The 23,300-nt window shown below is 48.0% G+C and overlaps 1 protein-coding gene across 11 annotated transcripts in view; it reads right to left on the minus strand.

The window, feature by feature from the left end:
- Window positions 1-23,300, minus strand: part of LOC142580219 (DENN domain-containing protein 2D-like) — a 674,834-nt gene that overhangs the window by 106,464 nt on the left and 545,070 nt on the right. For 6 of the 11 annotated variants that reach the window (XM_075691126.1, XM_075691125.1, XM_075691120.1 and 3 more), the window contains one exon: window positions 1,261-1,429. The exons of 3 other annotated variants lie outside the window; for them this stretch is intronic. In XM_075691126.1, the coding sequence (XP_075547241.1) occupies window positions 1,261-1,429 (169 nt within the window). Of the gene's footprint in view, window positions 1-1,260; window positions 1,430-20,402; window positions 20,430-23,300 lie in introns of those variants that run through there. 2 more of the 11 variants (XM_075691121.1, XM_075691129.1) reach the window with 2 other exon arrangements.

The following is a 23,300-nucleotide window of genomic DNA, read 5'->3' on the forward strand; positions in this document are numbered from 1 at the left end:
ATTTATCCCTGATAGCCTAGTTGGCAAAATGACAGATTACGTCGGGTGTCTTACCTGCCTTGAAAGGGAGGTGGTGGGTGGCCACTACATCACTTTCCAGAACCTGCGGCCACTTGTTTAGGACACTAAGCTTATTTATTTCAAGGAGCAAGTTTTCATTCTGTACCGGCTTAATACCATGAAATTCAAGGTGGCACATGCCGACTCTTTTCTGGCCCACTCTCTGGTGTGCTGAGGGAGCACAACGCATAGTTCAGGTTCATATGCTGGCGTCCCAGGACCACTGTAAGATAAGCTATAATTCACAATATAAGACTGTGTTGTACAACAAAGAGAACATAGTATGGCTTTCGACACCACTTCGCAAGTGCTGCCTGTGCCAGAAATGTCTGGCTCGTTACATGGGTCCTTTTATCATCACCGATCACCCAAGTGATGCGACCTATTCTATTGCTTGTATCGTGGCTACCGTTCTAAGAAAACGCAGCTTGTTCACGTTGCCCATTTGAAGTGCTTTCATCCACGTGACTCCAAGTGCCCATAACAGTTACTCACCCAGCGGTCTAGCAACAGCAAGGAGGGAAGCGGAGGACGACGAAGTGCACTTGTCTTCGGAGCGGCTCAGTGTCAGTACAGCAACCTTTCTTCTCTTTTCATCAATTAATCTTTAAATAAACGAACCCCATCGTAACAGTACGTTTTTTAAGCCTTGGCTTCCCTGGTTTCCTTGTTTGTTTCTTTGTATTCTTGTGAGCAAAGAGAAATTGAGCCCTTCAATTGTCTTTATTCTTCTTGCTCAGTTGTCAAGCTATCTTCATGACACACTGGTATTGTTCACTCAGATAAATTAACTCACATGTAAAGTAACAAGTCTTTTGTATTAAAAAATGCATCCTTGTTAGCCACCTGTCACTAGCACTATTCGACAAAGAACTTGACTTCTTTACAACACCTGGCTTGCTTTTACTGACCCACATTTGTCACCTTTGATCTGCACAAGCGGAAATGCACTTGTTGCTTCCTGTATTTCTGACTTTTTTTAATTCGTTCATGATTCTCCCTGATAATTTAATTTCCTTGAAGTAAAATAAAATTGTGGTGAGTCAGTGCCTCTGTTCATGTGCTCCAGTACCCTTCATTGCGTATTGTGCAAGCACAAGAAAGTGCGTCCGTACCAATTCACCCAACACTATGTTCTAATAAAACCAAGCTTCATCATAGTAAAGCTTAATGAGACAGAGAGTAAATGGTATGAGGTACCTTTTGGCAACAGGTGGTGATGGGGTGTTTTTGCTAGCTGCCGTAAGCGCTGTGTTCGCTCATGAAGGAACTGTTCAAATGCCTGTGTTTCTACAAACCACTGTAGGAACATCTGGACACCTCGTGACGATGGGGAACGCACAAAGGCATCATGCTGAAAGAAAAGAGACTGATTTATAAATAGCCATGGCACAAAAAAGGACAAGGCCTTGCTTCACAAAAGATACGGTAGTTTGAATGCTCTGCATGCAGGGAGGCCAATAAATACATGCCTGAATTGCATGTATAGCATGAATGTCTGAAATGCATGTATTATGCATGACTGAAAGTCATGCATAATAGTTTGCTATTGTTACGAGTTCATATGTTTCTTAAAAAGAAGCCTGCCTCATGGGCTGGCAAAACCAAACTATCACGCCACCTGATATAAGTGGGTCAACCACATGCCTCCTGGTGGGACTGCCTGTGCAGCTCCATCTACGATCATAACACTCCTCCCCCCCAAAGTTCTTGTCTACATCGAGTACCTCTGTGACTGAAGTCATGTATAATAGTTTGCTATTTTTACGAGTTCATATTGTCACATAGTAGTGATCGTGAATAAGGCAGCAAAACTGCGACTGATGAAACTAGCGTTTTATTGGGTGAACCTGTGCCCTCAAAAGCAAGCAGCACTCAAAGAACAGCGATAGTGGCGAACACAGTTGACGATCGTAGAAAATTTAATCTGCCAATCAAGCCTCTTGCGCAAATGGACGAGACAGAACGTTACCAACTCTAACCCGGAACATGTGATTGGAGAGGTAACTGAATCACGTTCAGCAAGTTACCTCAAGCTCCCATTTCAGACAGATCACGGAGGATTCCAAAGCACCAGGTTGTGTCGTATGCCTTCTCCCTATCTAAAAATACTGACGAGAAAAAAACTGTTTGTGGACAAAGGCATCATGGATATTTGTCTCAATGCGGACAAGGCGATCAATTGTGGATCTACCCTCCCTAAAACTGCACTGTAAGGGATCAAGTATCTTGTTGCTTTCAAGAAAATGGATGAGGCGACGGTTAATCATTTTCTCAAATAGTTTGCATAGACAACTTGTCAGAGATATAGGCCTATAACTGTTGGGTGAGGAAGGGTGCTTGCGCTCTTTGAGAATAGGGATTATCATTGCTTCTTTCCAGACGGAAGGAATGTAGCTGGCCGAGAACATGGAATTGAAGAGTGACAGTAGTGTTTTTTGGGTTTCAGGGTGCAAGTGTCTGATCACCTCATACATTATTCTGTCACTTCCTGGAGCGGACTTGTTTCAACAGTTCAGTGAGGCCTGGAACTCGGCCATTCTAAATGGAAGATTGTATACTTCATTGGAGATGCCTTTCTGACCCAGAGTCAGCTGCTCTGCTTGTTGCTAGTATTTTAGGAATGTATCTCTGTAAAGCCTGGTCCTCAAGAGTATCTGCTTGTGTGTTTACTAATGGTAGAGGATGAGTTTCGTAGTCTTTTATTTTGTTTACCCTGTATAAGAATTGATGCCGGAAATGTATATTTCCCAACTGTCCCTTTTGGCACGGCGGCGCATCCTTCTACCTTCTGATTTATTTTTTTAAAGCTGATAAGGTTTTCGGTAGTTGGAAAGTCACGGAGCTGATTCCAAGGCTTATTGCGTTTCTTTCGCGCTTCCTTACAGTCATCGTTCCACCAGGGAACACGTCGTTTAATAAGCGATGCATTTGTTTGCAGGATACACATTGACGCTACGTAGACAATGAATGCGGTTAAATCTGACACTGCATCGTCAATATTAAGCCCACGATTATCATCCCAGGTCATATATGTCAGCCCTCTGTATCGCTGCCAGTTCGCTGAGTCAGCTTTCCACTGAGGTGCATGTGGAGAAAATTCGTCCCGTTTCCTTAATTTTAAAACAATCGGGGAATGATCACTCCCGTATGGATTCTTATGTACTTTCCACTCCAAGTACGGCACGACTGTACCTGAAACAATGGTTAAATGTATAGATGAAAATGTCTTGTTTGCGGCTCTGTAATAAGTTGGCTCCTTCATATTTAGCAAACATGCACCTGTACTTAAGAGGAAGTTTTCAATCAGACACCCTCTGGCATTACATCGAGAGTCCTCCCACAAGGTATGATGAGCATTTAGGTCTCCAACGGCAATGTAGAGTTCCGGTAGTTGCACAATAAAGCTTTCAAATTCACTTTTGGAAAGTTGACAGTTGGGAGGAATGTATAAAGATGCACTTGTCAGCAGCTTACTAAAAAGCACTGCTCTGACTGAAACTGCCTCTAGGGGCATTTTAAGCTGCAATTGCTAGCAAGCAACACTCTTATCTTCTATTATTGCCACACCGCCCGACGAGGCAAGGGCCTCGTTGCGGTCTTTTCGGAAAATGGCATACTGCCGGAGAAAGTTGTTTGTGAAGGTTTAGGATGTGCTTCTTGGCCACACAGCACCTTTGGAGTGTACTTATGTAAAAGTCGTCTAGGTTGTGGAGTAAACCCCTGACATTCCTATTTAAAATCTGTGTGCCCATATTATATGTGTTTTGTGTTGTGTGTCTAGAGATATAGATTAGATTAGCTCCCGAGACCTTTCCAGGCCCCTGGATACTGGATTTTTCTTTCTTCGTGGCGTGCTTGAGAGAGCTGCGCTATACCTTGGGCATCTGAGACGCCAGAGTTGTGCTGGTATCCATCACCTCGTCTGAGGCAGTGGATACTGCCCGTGCGGCGGGCACTTTCGTGGGAGTGTTGGGCCGATCTCTACGGGCAGTGGCCCTGGGTCCAACAGGCCCAATGGTCTGCTGGTTCTCCTTTGCGGGGGCCGGAACAGCGCTGGCTGTTCCAGCCGGGGGGGGGGGGGTTAATGGCGTGACCACAGTCACACTCCGTGTGACTTGGACGGCCGCCGAATGATGTAGTGCTGCCCCCTGGCGCGCCACATCGGTGAAGGGGGGACTTGACTGGTTGTGGAGTGAGAAATGCTTACGTGCCATGGGAACAGATAGATTGAGTTTTACTTTCAGTTCTATGATTTGTTCCTTTTTTTTCCACAAGGGGCACGATCGCGAGTAGGCGGGGTGATCATCACAGTTCGCACAGTGGTTTTCTTAAGTACACAGAAGCATGTTCAGAAGAACTACACTTAGCACAAGTAGCACGTCCTCTGCAGCTCTGCGACCCATGCCTAAAGCGCTCACACTTGAAGCATCGACGCGGATTTGGGATATACGACCTGCCGCAAAGCTTACAGTAACCAGTTTCTAGTGTTTCAGGTAGGCTGCAGGTTCCAAAAGTAATGCTTATGTGTTGAGTAGGTATTTGCTTGTCGTCTCGCCTCAATGTTATCCTTTGTACTTTCACTACGTTCTGGTCTTGCCATCCTTCAAGTAGTTCGCTTTCACTCACTTCGAGAAGGTCCTCTTCCGAGACGACCCCCCGCACTGTGTTCATTGATCTGTGTGGGCCCACTGAGACTGGAATTTCTCCAAATGCTGCAATTTTCGAGAGTTTGTCATATTGTGCTTTGTCGCAAAGTTGAGTTCGAGAAGATCGCCACTTCCCATCTTCGTTACTTTATAGCCTAGACCAATTGCTTCCGTGAATAATTTTGCTACAGCAAAAGCTGAAATAATTCTGACTGTTTTGGTATCGTGCTGACCGTGTACAACGTGGTACTTGGGAAAAGATTGCTTTGGTTTCATGAAAAACGTGAAAGTTTCATCGGTGCGCGCCCTCTTGAGGGAGCGATCAGGTAATGGTGGAAAGTCGCTTGCCATATAGTGCTGGAAATTTCGGCGGCGATGGTGGCCACCCACCATCGAGCCCAACATGGGGACGCTACAAGGTTGGAAGAATACCTGAAGATGCCAGCCATGCATCGCCGCTATAACCTAATATAAAATACCCAAGATTAGATAATTACACCAGGTTAACCCTTGCTGCCCAGAATATGGAACTGAGGAAAAGTGATAAGACAGGAAAGAAGAACCAGAGAGAGAGAAAGGAAAAGATTGAAGAGGGGGACAGGGAAGGCGACTGTTGATTTCCTCCAGTTGGGTCAGTCTGGAGGTGCCGTCTATGTGAAGCAGATGCCAAAGAGGTGTGTTGCCTCCGCCAGGGGGCCTTAAAGGTCTAAACAGCCGGCATCGGCTCAACCCCCAGGATCCCCTTTTCCCCAGACACGGCTAAGCCACGCACGGCTACACGCGGGAGGGTCCAACCCTCGTGTGCTCGGGTACGTGGTGTCGCAACACACCAAACGCGTACTGACGCAGACGCCCCTGCGGGTTCCGCAGAATCAGGGACCTGTGTAATAATGGCGAGCGACAACACTTCAACTTCATGGTAGGTGGCAAGTTTCAGAACTTGTAAAATGAAGTGAATGCAAAATCATTCTAAAAGCAAACGGGCAGCATCATCTCAAAAGAGAAACACTTATCTGCCCGTTTGCTTTTAGAATCATTTTACATCCAATCAACAAGATGCACGATAGGCAGGACGTGGGGTAATATTCCCCGAGATATACACCCTCACGCTGCACCACCTCACTTATAAATAGCCGCGCGCCCATGTTTATCTCTTCATTGTGATCAAGGGACCCGTACGGGGCCCGAAACGTCTGTTCTTTATTTTTCTTTCATTCTTGGCGAGTGCACGTTTTTTGGCACCATTATGTTTCTTCGCCAGACGAGTTTTCGTCGAACGCTTGACTATGTGGTAGCATTGTAGTTTCACTGGAGCAGTTCGCAGTCCAGGGGCTAGTGTGTCCGTGAACAGATGACAGCATGCAATACAGTATCAGCACATTCCTCTTGATGCAGCTCAGATAAATCAGCTCCACAGGAGCATCAAACGATCCGTCGGCGGTAGGGAAACAGGTGACTGAAACACAGGTTGCAGATAACGGAGGCACAACTGTATTTCTGGACGCACAAAGGACACTTTCATGATACGGTGGGCTTTCCATAAACACAGCCAAAAAGCTCATACCTACACTAATTTCTCCCATTCTGCAGTCAACAGTGGCACCACACAAGTTTCAAAAACCAAGGCGCAAGATTACATCATGGGTAAAATGAGGGAGAACGGCGAACTCTGTGTTAAATATTTGGCCAGCCAAGATAACGTCCACCTTGCACACCCTGACAGGATGCAACAAGTCGCCACTCACTCTGCGAAACGTATCGGTACAGTCCAAGCAAAACATCACTTTTCGTCCTAGGAGACTTTTGAATGCAAGACTTGTCACTGAAATGGTTGCTCCTGTGCCCACTCTGGCCATTGTTGAAACTCTGTCAATTAGGACAGACACCTGACTCTTAAACATACAAATGGGTGGAGGTATCCCTGTCGACATCGAAGACTGTCCAGCGACCTCACCTTCAACGGCCAAGCTGACTAGTTTTCCGAAGGTGGCAACAGGTAGCAATGCTGTGGGGATGGTGAACCGCTTATACGAGGAGTTGGTGGTGGATTAAAGCTGAAACCGAATGCTGGAGAACGGTTCCACAGCATCCGTGTTTTCAAGGGCAAGTACATTTCAACAAGCGGAGTGCGATACCGGCTGGACGTTGTCGATCGGTTGAACCTCGGCGGTGACTGCAGTACCTGGACATGTGACCCAAGTCACCGCAGCTATGGCACACAGGTCGATAAACTGCTCCTCGAAGTGCTCAGCCACGGAAGGTCACGTAGCACAGTAAAGGGGCTGAGCTTGCCGCACAGGAGGAACGTACAGCCTGCATGCAAACCTGACAACGGAATCAACATGTTTCCCGCCTATAAGTAAATTGTAGGCATCTTCTGCAATTCCATTGAGGAGATGTCCGGCTTGTTCTTCCTCAGACATCTGTGAATTAACTACTTTGTACAGCTTGAGGATCTCTTTTATGCCTGTAGTGCACATTTCTCCAGGAGCTTGAGTTCTTTGAGCTAGTGTTCACTCCGCGTGCTTCTGTTTGGCATAGGAGTCGCCAAAACACTTCTTAATTTCCTCAACAAAGCACTCCCACGTTGCTAGGGAGTCTTCATGATTTTCGCACCACGTCAGCACTCTATCGCTCAGAAACAGTGCGACATAGTCAAGCTGAGTGACAGAGTCCAAATGGTTGTAACGGCTCACCCTGGCATAATGCGTCAACCACTCGTCGGCATGTTCGCCCAATTTTCCCGTGAACAAGCGCGGTTCCATGTAGTGCTGCACAGGTACAACCAGCGTTCACATTTGAGCAGGCTCCGCTGGCACTGGTGTTTGTTCACCTCCATCCTGAGACATGGTGTATGCCACTGGCGAGAGACTGCCAAAGCGGAGGCTCCAGCGAAGTTCTAGATGTTGCCACTCCATCGTATGTTCAATCGTACTCCGCATGCCCCACTACTACGTAATGCCCACGAAAGGCATTGATTGATAGGTCAGGTAAAGTAGTCGAGATGGCCTTGATCAGCTGAGTGCCTGTCGAGATTCAGCTAGCCAGCCACGTGTTGTCTTCCCTCCTCGTCATCCATTTTGCATGCCCCACATCCTGTCAAGGCGTAAACCTAGCACACATGTATGAGCGTCACAATATAGACACTTGTACTTGATTATCTTTCTCGGGTTACCATGTTTCACCATCTAACAAATGTTATCGCTCAGCGCACAATGCGCCTGCATGTATCGAAAGTTTCTTATTGTTATCGATAGTTTTATCCACTGTCCTCACTGAACCTTGTGTAATCTGATTGCATGTATGCACAACGCAAATTGTGCAGAACTTTCTGGAAGACACGCGGGCACCATTGATTATTCTGGAACCATCGATGACACAGGTATAAAAGCCGACACGCTTGCCCGGCTGATCAGATTTCAACAATTGCCGCTATCGTTGTGCATTGAGTGTAACTTGCTTATGTGGGCGCAGGTTCGCCCAATAAGAGGTTAGCTTCGTCATCCACGTTTTTGCGACTGTTTTCTTCATCATCCCTACAACGTGACACCTGAGTAAGTTGGCTGGCATACTTAAAGGACGTTTCAGGACGCCTCGCACGATGGACTGATGCACTAGGAATTCGACATAACTGTCGTCTACAAGTCCGGACGGAAGCACTCTGATGGCAACTGCTTATGACATGCCCCCATTGACCCGCCGCTACAAGATGACGAGGATGACGATGCCTTCCTAGGTGCAATAAGCATGGAAGGTTAGAACTTTTTGTTGGCGAGTTAGTGCATATTAGCAAACAGTTTTATAACTGTTTGCTGATAACTGTAAGAAGAAGTCGCAGTTGTGCTCGGTATTAAAAAGGCAACCCGCCGCTAATATCCTGAATAGCGCTCTAGGGCCCCTCCTGAATAGCGCTATAGGGCCCCTGTTTTTGACGATGCGACACTGGTGGAGGCGCTGGAGCCAGCAACCCCATGCGGGCATGAGGTTGCAGGTTGCTGATATGACTGAGGCAAAGAAGGACCGTCACCTTATGTGGGGAATTAAGGAACGGCTGTTTGCTGGTCTTGTACAAAACCCACCAATAACGGTCGACGAATTCAGCAAAGAAGCGAGTGTCATTGAGCAGGCACTTCAGCAATGCCGCCACCAGTTCAACTGCCAGCCAAAAACACACCAATAAGCTCCGTGGCTCAGATTGTTGACCCCACTTCTCTCCGGGACATGATTCGTGACATCCTGCATGAAGAGCTGCGAGCCCTTGGCATTCCTCCTACGAAGTCGCAGGTTGTTTCCGTTGCCGAATTCATGCGCCAAATGTTGCTGCAAGCCTTCTCCTCCCCAGCCCCACGCCCAGAAACACAGACACCAACCTATACCGACATGGTCCGACGTCCTAACCCTTCACCTCTGGTAGCACCATTTCAGCCATGGCCCGCTCCCGTGCCATGGTGGCAATGGAAGTCTGTGAGACGACCTCCAGTTCGCCATACCGACTTGTGGCGCACGGCCGACTGTCGACCACTGTGCTTTCACTGCGGCGAACCAGGCCACACTGCCCACTACTGCCCCCATCCAGACGCTGGAGTCAGCTCCTTTTCGCCTGCCGCTTCCGTACACTTCGACGACCTTCGTGCCCCGCACAGTGATCAGCTGTCGACCAGCCAGGAAGCTTCACCATGTCATCGCTGGTATAGTCCACGTCGCCTGTGCGTTACACTTCCCCAAACCGACAGAGTTCACCACTGACGTCGGCAGGAGTGGTCGCTCCCTTAGTCCGTGCCGGCGAAACTGACGGCAGTGACCTCCAGGGAGAAGGCTGCCCTTTGCCAAGACGCAAAAATACCCCCCCGCTCCCAATGAAGATGACATAACGATGATGACTACTCACGCCAACGAAGAAATGATGACGACGAATATTCACGCCGCCGACGTTGCCCATGCCGATTTCAGCATTCTGGTGGATGGATATCACGTCACCGCACTTGTTGACACTGGCACAGACTTCTCAATTATGCGGCAAGAGCTGGCCACCGTACTATCAGGCCTGAAGTGGCAAACATGCTTGGTCTATCTAGACGACGTAATAGTGCTCTCAGCTACATTTGAGGAGCACTTAAGCCGGTTACTCACTGTTCTCCAAGCCTTACGCTCTGCTGGCCTGATGTTAAAGCCCGAGAAATGTCATTTTAGTTTCAGTGAGCTGTGCTTGTGCGGCCACGTCGTCAGTCACGATGGTGTACGAACTGACCCAGCCAAAAATAGACGCTGTGGCAAAGTTCCCCACACCATCCGACAAGAAGGCAGTGAGGCGCTTCTTGGGGCTGTGTGCCTATTACTGACACTTTATTGCAAATTTTTCATGTATTGCTGCGCCGTTAGCATGCCTGACATGAGAGAACGTTCCTTTTAGCATTTAGCGAACTACGCCAGTGCCTGCAAACGCCTCCTGTTCTTGCGCACTTCGACCAAGATGCCGCTACAGCACTTCACACGGATGTGAGCAATGTTGGTCTGGGTACCGTAGTGGTGCAGTGGCAAGACGGCTCCAAAAAAAGTAATCGCCTAAGCTAGCCGAACTCTCTCTCGCACGGAGGAAAACTATTCAACTACCAAGAAGGAATGCCTCGCCACGGTGTGGGCAGTTATCAGATTTCGCCCGTATTTGTAAGCCCATTCATTCAAGGTTGTCAGCGATCATCATTCTATTTGTTGGCTAAATAACTTGAAAGACCCGTCTGGCGTGCTGACGTCTTAGGTTTCAGGAGTTCGGCATGACCATCATTTACAAATCAGGAAAGTAGCACACCAACGCCGACAACCACTCTAACCGACTGGGAGGCAGCCCTTAAGAGCGGCGACCTCTCAGAGCAACTACGGGCTGTCCAGAGGGCCTGCGACAGGGCGGAGGACCACGATCTTCCGACCCCGACGTGGGTGCGGCCCGCGACGGCTACGGGGACTCCCTGAAAAGGGAGGTACCCTAACGCCGGTTCCTCAGGACCATTCATAAAGTTCTTTGTCTGTCTGTCTGCCTCTCGCTTCTACCACGCGCGTGTCACCTGTTACCGCTGTCGGACGGCTCCTAGGTTTTCTCGAAAGGTGAGGTTTTTTCGACCCCGCCAACCCAACCTTGTGTTAAGGCTCCCTTTAAGTCTGTTAGGACTCACTTCGTCGCGCGATTGGGGCCTTTTACGCGCTCCTTTTGCATTTCTGGACAATCTCGTACCGTGAACTGGCCGGCCGGCTGACGGCCATGGCCGCCTATGTACGCGGCCATGCCTAAACGTGAGGCTCTCCAGGATGAGCAGATGTCCGGGCGATACTCCCCTAGTGGGGTCAAGACGCCTCGCTCGGACGGTTCAAACGAGTCAGTCTTTTCTGCTGAAGAGTACGCGTTAGTTCGTGAAGCCGAGATACCTGGACGGGACCACGATCCGGCTGGAAGGGATGTCTCCACTACCGCGCTTTTACCCCCTCATGTTGCTGTTGCTGCTCGCAGTTCCCCGCCTTCCATTTGTGGCATCGCGGTTTCCACTGCACAATTGGATCCCGAACAACGGATTACCGCCTCTATCCATCGTATAGTCGAGAAACAAAAACAAATCACCAGCTTGATTTTCCATCCCTCTTTCAACGTACCGAACGCTCACCACTCGCAAATTGTATTCTGCCTGGCTGAGATATTGCAGCAATGTTCCGATGTGCGCGCAATTGCTGCCCATTAGTCGGGACGTATCGACGAGTTGCGGGACCAGCTGCAGCAGGCGAGGCGCCTTGCTGGTGATACGCTGGCGGCTCCAGCGCCTCCTCCCTGCCAGCCCAGGACAATGCGGCTGCGGCGCATCTTGGAATGCAGGCTGCTCCGCTGATGACCCAGCAGCCCCCAACGAGGGCTTCAGCAGAGGTTCAATTCAAGTTTATTTGCTTCTATACATGTACAGATGACAGGAGTACAGACAAAAGGCCATATGAATTCGGCTTGACGGGGTCTGTACCCCCTACAGAAATGGCACTGTGCACAAGAAAGAGAACACAAACATACAATAATGGATAAACGAGAAAAAAAGTGAACATTAGTGAACATTGTATAACAGAAATACATACGGGTAAAAAAATCAACAATAGAATGCTGCAAGAAATTATATTACAGAAAGCGAATAGTATAAAATGATACAAATAATACAGCCTTGAAATTCACATCTATAAATAATAAGTTATTGACAAGCAGAGAAAATTGGTTAAGCATTCATGGCGTCAGTGTATACCACAGCAAAAAAAAGTTCTACAAATTGACCTGGACCCGACTGTACTTCCTCCACGACACGGTGCACTCAGGCGAGAGCACGATTTTATCATGTTTCTGACCCCTATTGCTCCATCCGCCTCGCCTGCACGCGATGTCGTGGCCCTTCTGAAGGCAAATATAGACCCGATCACTGAGGGGATAGGTGACGTCTCGATGCGCCGTATATGCCACGGCATCACAGTTCTCACCAATTAGCAACACTCCTTCGAACATCTTAAGGCTGCAATCGAGAGGAACCCGCTAACTCGTACAGCAATCTCCATCAAGGTAGCCGAAAATCGACAACCACATGTTCGCATTTCAGGCATCGATCTTGACGTACCCGCTCATGGCTTCATCGCTGCCATCAATGCGCGTAATCCATCTGTCCAACTCGACCCTGAATCCTGTAAAGTGCGGGTCTCTTTCCGCGAACGCTCCGGTAACTTTACCCACATCCTTGCCGTCGATGCAGCCTCTTTCCACTCCCTTACCACCTTCGGATGGTTAATCATTGGATGGACTTCGGTTACGGTGCGGGAAGATTTGCATGTCCCCACCTGCACCTACTGCTTGACATACGGGAACTCTAAACGCGTCTGCCCGCATAAGTCGGACCCCTCGCGAATAGTGTGTGCGAAGTGTCCCTTGGGGGCTGCGTGGTGACTCTTCTCATTTATACCTCCTGCCGTCAGATGCATTTGCCTGCTCACTATCCCTCGGTTTCCGGACCTGACGATAGTGTCGGTTCCCCATGGCGCAGCTTTTTCCCCCTAGGGCAGGTGCGTACGCCCCTCCCTCCTCTTCCACCTTCCTTCATATTCTGTTGCTCCCCATATCCCTCTTTTCTTTCTTGTGGTTTCATTCTCTCTATTTGCTTCCCTTATTTCTTCTCTCTCTCTCTTTCCTCGATTTTTCCCTTTTATATGTCAAATTTTGTCTCTTCTTTACTCTGTTCAGTCTGCGTTCCTTCATTTCTGCCATCTCCGCTCCTATATTCATCTTAATGCTCTCTTCCCCCTTCTCATATACTCTCACCCATGACCCATTCCACACCTATTAAGTTTTTGCAGGCAAATCTGGTGCATTCCCGACAATCAACATTGCTGTTGTTGGACTTTATTCAGCAGCAGCACCACACTGACTTCATCATTTCTGAACCATATACACGAGGCAACTCTCTTCCGCACCTACCTCACATGCACATCACTTTTGCTTCACCAGTTGCTCCGCGTCTGGCTCTCTTAGCACCTAACATACATATGATCTTTTCCTAATTCATTCCCATGCTCTCTATGTCATGGTCTCCTGTGTCGCCCCTTCTGTCTCTTTCGTCATCTTCGCAGTTTACGCTGCCCCTCACGAACCACTGGAACCCCTTTTTGATGCCTTACAGGCTCACCTGCCCTGTATCACTCAGCCATTTCTGGTGATGGCGGGAGATTTTAATGTCAAACGCTTACTGTGGGGCCCAGTGGAAGGAGATATCCGGGGCGCGCAGGTCGCACAATTTGGTGCCGCAAACCACTTTAAAGCATTAAATGATCCATGCTCGCCACCTACCTTTCAATCCCACCTTGCGGAGAGTTGCATCGGTGACTCATTTGCATCGGTTCCTCTCGCCTCATGCGGCTATAGCTGGTCGGTAGACGAGTCCGAAATGCTCTCCGACCACAAATATACCTTTTTTCCCTTTTTTGGCCATACCAAACCTCGCCATAAACGCTTAACCAAATCGACATCTCATCTCCTGCAGTCACTCGTCACTTCTTAATGGTTTTTGGTGGTACAGCGCAGACGACTTTGCTATCACCCAACGCAGTCGATTTGGTTTTAGCCAAGTTCTACACTCTCTTTGATCAGCTTTACCATCTCCATTCTCGCTGGAATAAGCCGCGCCCCTCACTGACTAATTCTTGGTGGACTCCTGAGCTCACTGTCGAACGCAAACGCATTCGTGCTCTCCAGCGTCGGTGCTTCGAACGCACCACTGACCCTCTCCTTCGACAGACGTTTAAGGCTCAATATTAAGATGCCCATGCCAACTACAAAACAACAAAATGAATATAAACCAGGCCAAATCTGCTGCCTCCAAATCTATCTGCTCCGATCTTTCCAAACGCAATCTTTTCGGCCTTCCTTTTTGCATCTGCTTTGACAAACTCTCTCGCACCAACCAACTCCCCTCCCTCCTTTTACCCGATGGTCGTTCCACATGCAGCGTGCTTGATTCTGCCCGCTTTCTTCTTACTGTTCACATTTCTAAAAACTCCCCCTCAACAGATGATGGCGACCACGGCCGCTTGCGTACTATAACCGACATGCCTTACTCCTCCAGGACTATCGACCTCCCTTTCACCATCGGCGAGATTGAACTTGCCCTCAATTCAGGCAACACCAGCGCTGCCCCAGGCCTTGATGGACTGACTCTTCTTATGCTCAAAGCGCTTTTTTCCCATGACCCATCCTTTTTCCTCTTCATTTTTAACCAATGTCTCAATCTATCTTACTTCCCAGCTCATTGGCGTACCCAACCGACCGCGTACCAAACCCAACCGACCTCATGACTCTCCTTCATCTTACCGTGCTATTGTTATGAATTCTTTATGTAGCAAAATTCCCGAACGTCTTCTGAATTCCCGGCTCTACTTTTTTTCTCCACTCCAATAACCTACTTCATCCGTGTGAATTCGGTTTTACGCATGGGAAGAGTACGTCCACCGCTTTGTACCGCCTTCGAAAAACGTTAAAAACCTACAAAGACCTGAAACAGCATGCCATTCTCATCTGCCTAGACTTCAAAGGGGCTTTTGACAGTGTTTGGCACCCGGTCGTTCTCCACTTTTTACGTTCACACAGTTGTCCTTCTAACCTGCACTAACTCCTAAAATCCTTTTTAGAGCACTGCATGGTCACTTTACGATCGCAGGCTGGTGAGGTGTCTACCTACTTTGGGCAGCCCTCAAGGGTCACCCCTCAGTCCGCTGCTGTGGAATATTGTTATTTACGGATTACTTGACCTCCCCTTTCCCCCGGACGTGGTTGTGCAGGCCTGCGCCGATGACACTGTTATCGTGCTCTCTGCAGCCAATCGTCGTGCCTTAGAATCTAAGGCATCTCTCACTCTCAATCTTATTTTGACCTGGGCGCAGTGCACTAAACTGACAATCAGTACCGACAAATCCTCTTTCCTCTACTTCCCCAATAGCCACTCCTCTTCCTCTTCACACACCCGTCTTCCCATTGTTCGCCTTAACGGTTTCACCCTCAAATCTCAGTCGAGTAATAAAATTATTGGCGTCGTCTTTGACACACATCTTACCTTTAACGCGCACTCAACATACATCCGTACTAAAGCAGACCTTCTCTCTTCCCGTCTTCTCCCGTTCCTTCGAATGCACTATTCGATGCCTCCCTCCGCTCTCCGTCTCCTCTATAATCAGGTTCTGCTTCCTTCCATAACATATGCTCCTCCTGTCTGGTGGCCGACTTTTCTTACGCCACAGTTTAAACTCAAAATTATCTCTATCCAACTTACTCTCCTTTTTACAATCACCGGTGCTTTTCGTACGACGCGTACCTCGTCTCGTCAGGTTTGGCTAATGCACTAGCGCTCCCCATTTACCTCGACCGCTTAAATGCAAACTTTTCTTCATTCGCGCTCAAGGCCCTTACCTTTTACGGCCCTGACACCTATCATCCGACACTAGTCCAATACCCCCTGAACCCTTGGGACTGTCATCCCAGCCTCAAATCTCGTTTTTTCTTATCACCGCCTTCAACTTCTAGAGATACCCTGTGTTACCGCTCTGCCAGCCTACCACCTGTATACTGACGGCTCATATACTTCCCACTCTGCTGGCGCTTCTTTCATACTTTATAATCCAACTGGCCATATCACTAAGGTCGGCAAGTTTAAACTCATCGGTGCCACTTCTTCTTACACCACTGAAAGTGTCACTTTACTAGAGGCACTAGCCTACATACGGACTCTGCCTCATTTTACCCCTTTGCACATTTACACCGATTGTCTGTCATTGCTCACTGCATTGGACACTTTCAGAACCAGCAGTACATATGTCCGGGACATCAAGCAGCTCCTCCTTTTCATTTCTACCTGGCGACGGGTGTCTCTTTTTCATGTGCCGGCACATCAGGGCGTCGATGGCAATGAGATGGCGGACTTCCTTGCTAATCCCGCCGCCTCCCATGGTGTTTCTCGGTTCCTCCTTGCCACTCCTTCTTGCATAAAATCTAAGATGCGTGCCTATTCCTTCGCCCAGTGGAATGCTCATTGGACGCGAGAGAACAGTGACACTGGAGTTTTTCAATGGATCAAAAACATTACTCGCATTTCCCCTTTCTTCCCGCCGAAAAGACCCATCGTTCACCTCATCACCGCTCATGGCCGCTTCCCTTTTCACTATTTCCGCTTTCATCTCTCACCTACCCGTAATTGCACATGTGGCACTCCTTGGTCAGACTTGCTACATTATTTCAACGACTGCCCTCTCACTTCTCATATTACTCATCTCCTTAAAGATAGTCACCAGACTACCGTGACACCTGATCTTTATAACTCTCTTCTTACCAACCAACGAAGCCGGGCACTCCTTATTCGTCTTTATCACGTCATCTCTTCGTTCACTTTTCCTGACCCCTCCTAACATGCTCTTTCCTTCAGCCATCCAGATTTCTTCATTGGTCTTTTCCTTCTCTATCCTTTTCTCGTTCCCTCTCCTCTTCCTCCCACCTTGCTCTTCGCCTTTCGCTGTATAGTGTCCTTAGTTATGCCAACTAAGGTGGAGCTCGTCTCCGGGGACGCTATAGACAGAATGCCTGACCTCCAGACTCAGTCCCCTTCGTTTTCCCTCCTTTTCCTGTCTGTCTTCTCTGCAGAATGCTCAATTACTGAAACTGCTCTGCTACCGCTTTCAAGCCTCTTGCAAACATTCAGTCGCGCAGATATTCAGTAAAGTGGCCCCTGCACTCTGCTTCTGCTGCCTGGCGCATTGTCGGACCTACCTGAGACCTCCGATCACATGTACCAGATGTGAGCTTCAGCCCATACCAATGCGTCAGTCAACGGGGAACCACCTACCAAGTGTCAGTCCGTCTCCAGCCTCCTGCAGCCCGGCTCAACCAAACATCTGCTCCTGCTGTCCGGCATCCTGCTGGACCTGCCTAGGCCTCCTCAGGCCCTGCCCTCTTCTGCCGTCCTGATTTTGTCTTCTTTCCTTTTCTCTTGCTCTCCCTTCTCTCCCTCAATTTCTCCCTCCAACTTTGCTCCGGCTCTGTGGCTTAATAAAAAACTGGTCGGAATCTCGAGTCGCCACATGCCGTGCCTATGCAGACCTATACTTCGTGTTAACTCCTGCTCCCTACTTCTCATTTATATTCAATTTCTGCCGGCTTACCTCGGTTTCTTTTTCTTTCTACAATAGGCTTTTCTTAAATTACAATTTGGGTTTCTACCCCTCTTCATTTATTTTCGATTGGCTTAAACCTGCTATACCTTGGTGGTGCAAGTTTCCCTCAAATTTATTTAGGTTGTTTTTGTAACTCGAGGGGCTTAAAGATACGCCTCTCGCGGTCACCCGTCGAGTCCGCAGGTAACAATGAGGTGGACGTAGATGCTGCATTTTTGGGCGTCGTCGACACTCACTATTTCACAGGAACCCTGAGATGCTCCCACTAATTAATTTCTTGGAAGGTCGAAGGAAAGACGTTCTGCGACTCTATGCCAGGGGGAACTGCCGTCGTTTTGTCTCCGCAACGATGTTCTATATAAGAAGAACTTTTTCTGCCAGTGGCAGCACGTACCTGTTTGTCATACCGGCATCACTTCGAAAAGAATTACTAAAAGCACGCCATGATGAAACCACCGCAGGTCATCTAGGCTACACGAGAACAGTGTCCCGACTCCGACAGGAGTACTACTGGCCGAAGCTACCAGCTGCTATAAAACATCACGTACAAACATGTGCAGACTGACAAAGATGCAAAGCGCCTCCCGGTAAGCTTGCAGGTCTCTTACATCCGGTCAAGGTACCAGGCCAGCCATTCAACCCAAGTTGGAATAAATTTGCAGAGGGGTTGAAATCTGGGCCAGTTGATATATACTTGAAGGAAAAAACCAGTCAAAAAACATAAAGGACAAGAGGAGAGATTCACACTACAACGACTGGTCGTTGTGGTGTGAACCTCTCCTCTTGTCCTTTGTGCTTTTGACTGGTTTTTTCCTTCATGCATGGAATAAATTTCTTGGGCCCATTTCCAACTTCTAGAGCTGGCAACAGATGGATCATTGTTGCCACCAATTACCTGACGCGCTAAGCGGAGACGCGAGCTACACAGTAGGGCACAGTAGCTGAAGCAGCTCACTGTTTCATTAACAACATCGCCCTTAGGCATGGCGCCCCAAAAGTAGTCATCACAGACAGGGAACTGCTTTTACTGCCGAACTTCTTGACTCGCTTCTCAGACTCAGTGGTACAAGCCACTGGAAATTTAAACAATCGCTTACCATCCCCAGACGAACTAACTAACCGAGCATCTTAATAAGACCCTCGCACTCATGCTATGCATGTATGTTGACATAGAACATAAGAACTGGGGTCAGATTTTGCCTTACGTAATATTCGATAACTGAGGTTTTTTAGGGCACGAAAAGGAACGAGAGATGGAGGCAAGACTACAGAGGCAAGCGCTGTGTCCGCATCTTGCCTCTGTCTCTCGTTCCTTTTCGTGCGCTAAAAAACCGCAGTTATGGACAGAGGCAAGACTACAGAGGCAAACGCTGTGTCCGCATCTTGCCTCTGTGTCTCGTTCCTTTTCGTGCGCTAAAAAAACCTCAGTTATGGAATACCAACACGCCCTAACCTATGCTTTTTCAAGTAATATTCGCCTACAATACCGCTCGACAGTAAACTATTGGAATGACACCATTCAGCCAGGTCCACGGTCGCGAAGCCACGACAACGCTGGATGCCATGCTGCCGCACGAGTTTGACGAACTACGTACCGAAGTTGGCAAATTTACTCAGCATGCGAAAAAAGCCAGACAGCTTGCCCGCATATGTATCTGCATTCAGCAAGATAAAGGTGCAAAACGGTATGATCTTCAACACAGGTTCGTTTTCTACATTCCCAGTGACAAAGTATGGGTCTGGATACCCATATACCATTGTGGACTCTCCGAAAAACTCCTAAGACCGTACTTTGGGCCGTACAGAGTGATCCGCCACCTGAGCGACGTGAATTACGAAGTCGTTCCTGACAGCCACAGTAGCTCCAGTCGCCGCAAGCACTTGCCCGAAGTGGGGCATGTGGTACGGATGAAGCCATACCGGTCGAAATAACTTTTACGTTTCTTGTTCTCGTTTTTTGTGTGTGAGATGTACTCTGTCCCATTGTCTGGATTAAACTGCGCATCAGGACGATGCTTCCTTTGGAGGGACGAAAATGCCGCACCAGTACTCCGATGAAGAAGAGGACAACGGGAGTAGGCATGAGTGTTTTTGTCAAGGCGCAGTGAAGAAGTCGCAGCTGCGCTCGGTATTAAAAAGTCGACCCGCCGCTGTGCCTCCTGAATAGCGCTCTACGACCCATGTTTTTGACGTTGCAACAGTATAGGTTAGATAAGGTGGAAAATAAAATAATGCGAAACAGCGTACATCATCAGACCCTGCAATAACTGTTAAACCCATAGGCAATATGATTGTCACCTGTTACCTTGTCTGGCTTTTCCCTAATTGTACAGCCCTTTCTGTGCAAAATTGGTAACTGGAAGCAAGAGCCGCAAGGAGTTGAGAAATTAAGCAATCTACAAAGAGAGAGCCAAGGCAACAGCCAAACAGAAAGGACAAGTGAAAATTAACAAAATTAAAAGTTGCTTGTGAAAATATTTATGGATCAACATCCTTTTATTTAAAAAGGAAGTAGAGAAAACGCCGTTGGAAGTGGAAAATAATTCCGTGCGTTTTTAATGATGCTTCTACAGTTATCAGTCGAGCTGCCTGACGTAGCCATTTCTCTGCTGTGCTAATATGGGTGTTTTTCTTACCTTCCGCGGTGGGCGCAGTACGTCTAGAACTGCAGCATCTTGCACTCTACGCAGTTGTACGGGACAGGTGACCACGCATCGTTATGCAACTTCCCAAATAACAACACGAGTCAGTTTTGGCACTTAAATTGGTAGAGCAGTAAACGAGGAATCCAAAAGAACTGTGATTTTTCCGCAAACATATATATTTCTTTATAATTCTTCCTGAGGTAATTCAAAAAGCACTACTAGAAACCTTTTTTTTTACACTTTAGCTTGTTCCTTTGTTCTTGGCAGAGTTCTTCCTGTGCTTCCGTCACGCACGAGTCCATTTGATGTGGCTCCTTGTTTGCCAAGTAAAGGAGAGGTGTAGTGTATCTCACAGTTGTACCTGTGAAGTACACCTTATTTCAATTCTCTTTTGCAGGCTTACGAGTCTCTATGGTAAATGGTGGGCATTATTCACATTTGTACTAGCAGAGGCACCCCGGGCCCCTCGCCCCTCATTTGCATAGAAAAGTTACCTTGGGTTGGGCTACCTCCCGAAAAAGAATCCTGGGTACGTGCCAGACTTAAGTTATTCTACCAGCGCTGAAAAATTCTGCGACTCTGTCGCTTTGTCCCTTTTATTCGTTCTTGCTTTTTTCTTCTTTTGTTCTCCTGCTATATTTGTAGCATTTGGATCACGGTGGAAGAATAAACTAGGTGTCTGAACGGCGCCGCCTCTCCAGCGGGCGACGTTGACGACCGCCGGTTCGTGTTTTCAAGGAGTGCCGTGAGATGACGCTAGCGGTTTAGAGGGTCACCAGGCAGCGCGTAGGAGTGCGGGTCTGCGGCTTGTTGAGATCGATGAGAGAATGGAGGCCCGCACAGTGTTGATGTGCAAGTCTGTTCCTAAAGAAGAGCTGCAACATTCAAACAGGTTGGTAACAGTCGAGGACGTGAAGTCTTTTCTACAGCACGTGCACAATATCAAATTTTGCGCTGGTGGACCAAGCACTGCTGAATACCCTCAAGCAGAAATAAAGAGTGCCTTCATCGATATTAGCAGCAAGTGGCGCCACAAGAAATGTGAATTCTTCCTGAGTGCGGATGTGTCAGTTTGCCAAAAATGCATCGGGTTGTCGGACACTCTGCGAATCCACCAAACACGAGCACTGAAGAAGAAGAGCACTTTAAGGACAGCTAGCGTTCATGTTTCTCGTTCCCAACAAAGCAGTGAAAGACTTGCTGCTTTGCGACGTGCAAATTATGCCCTGAAGAGAGAAAAAAATCGCCTCCTTAATCGTTTTAAGGATCTTTCTTCGGAGCTAAAGGAAGCCCGTGAATGCTTGCAAAAAGTTTCCGAGGGAGAGCTCGAGACCAAACTTTGCAAGCTTCAACTTCCGAATGTACAGCTAACTGCTATCAAGGAATGCTTAGCGGCAGCAAGGCTTGCCAACAAGAAAAATCGTCGCTACACTGAAGAATGGCTGCTTAAGTGCCTCTTGTTGCATATAAGGAGCCCATCAGTGTACGCATTCTTACGAGAGAACAATGTGCTCCCTCTTCCATGTGTGACGACAGTGCGGAAATATCTAAGCATGATCAGGCTGAAATGTGGATTTGACAGCAGGTTTTTTGCTGCATTTAAAAGGAAGATGGCGACCAAAGACGAGTATCAGCGCCACGGTATCTTGGTTTTCGACGAAATGCGTGTCAGAAAGGAAATGCGTGTGCACTCGAAATCAATGACTTATTTAGGGTTCAGCGACTTTGGTGACGGTGCAGGGACCAGTGATGACCTTGCTGACCACGGACTCGTGTTTGCCTTCTGCGCATTTGGAGACCAGTATTCTCAGCCGATTGCAGTGTTCGCAAGCAAAGGGCTAACAAAAGGAACAGTGCTTGCACAGCTTGTTTTGAAAGCTGTCTTTATGCTGGAGGAGGCTGGGGCTTTAGTTGATGCAGTGGTGTGTGATGGAGCAGCCACAAACCGCTATATGTGGAAGGAGTTTGGTGTAAGTGGTAGTCTAAACTGCACCAAAAGCTCCTTCACGCACCCTGCTGATGAGAAGCGCAGCATTTTTGTTTTTTCAGATGCTCCGCATCTTATGAAGTGCGTTCGGAACCGTGTGCATGCCCCGAAAGTTTTGAACTTCCATGGTGGTCGTGTCCAGTGGGCACACTATGATAAGCTGTTTGTTGAGGACAAGAAGCAGCCTGGACATTTGCGTGTTTGCCACAAGCTCACGTATGCTCATGTGAATCCTACGAATACTGAGAAAATGCGAGTAAAGCTCGCTACCCAGCTCTTCAGTCGAAGTGTTGCCAATGGGTTGCTCATGTGAATCCTACGAATACTGAGAAAATGCGAGTAAAGCTCGCTACCCAGCTCTTCAGTCGAAGTGTTGCCAATGGGTTGGAGCTTTACTCACAGAGAAAAGCAACTGGAGTGGAGAATGTTAAAGGGACAGTGGAATTTACATTGAAATTTAATGATTTGTTCGATGCACTGAATCGCAGCCATCCTAAAGAAGGCATCACAGCGGGAAGCAAGGACTTGAAGGTTCTTGCCTCTTTCTTGCACTGGTTAAACAAGTGGGAGGGAGAAGTGGTGGCCGGAAGGATATCCCGCGCACATTTTCTCACAGAGCAGACTGCAGCAGGTCTGCGAGTCACAGTTTTGTCGGCTTTGGAGCTGACGAGATACTTGCTCAAAGACTGTGGCTTTAAGTATGTCTTGAGTGGAAAATTTAACCAAGATGTACTGGAGCGTTTTTTTTGGGACAATCCGCCAAGCAGGAGGTCAGAATGACCATCCCTCCTTGCCGACTTTTCTTTAGCTGTACAATATGCTGTCAGTGTACAGTTTAATTAAGCCACCAAAGTTTGGAAATTGCGAGGTAGAGCGAGCTCGAGAAGCACATGTGCTCACTTTGGCCGATTTGAAGCTTGCCTTTCAGGCAGGTGAAAAACGAGACTCGTCTTCAGGAGTTGAAAGCCAAAATGGATGGTCTGGTTGTCGCTGAAATTGAGTGTGATGAGGCGTTTGTTGAGATCTACACAGAGCCAGAAGCAGTTGATTGCATTGTGTATTATCTTGCTGGGTTTATGTGCAGGAAATTGCTCAAGTACTCAACATGCTCAGTGTGCCGGCAGAGCCTTGTAGAAGAGACTGAGGTTCAAGCTCAGCCTGTGAGCACACTTGTGAATTGTAAAACGAGAGGTGGGCTCCTGCACCCAAAGATAAGCATTTTTTCTTTGCTGCAGATGGCTGAAA

This window comes from Dermacentor variabilis, chromosome 4 (genome assembly GCF_050947875.1).
Source record: "Dermacentor variabilis isolate Ectoservices chromosome 4, ASM5094787v1, whole genome shotgun sequence".
NCBI classification, from domain to species: domain Eukaryota; kingdom Metazoa; phylum Arthropoda; class Arachnida; order Ixodida; family Ixodidae; genus Dermacentor; species Dermacentor variabilis.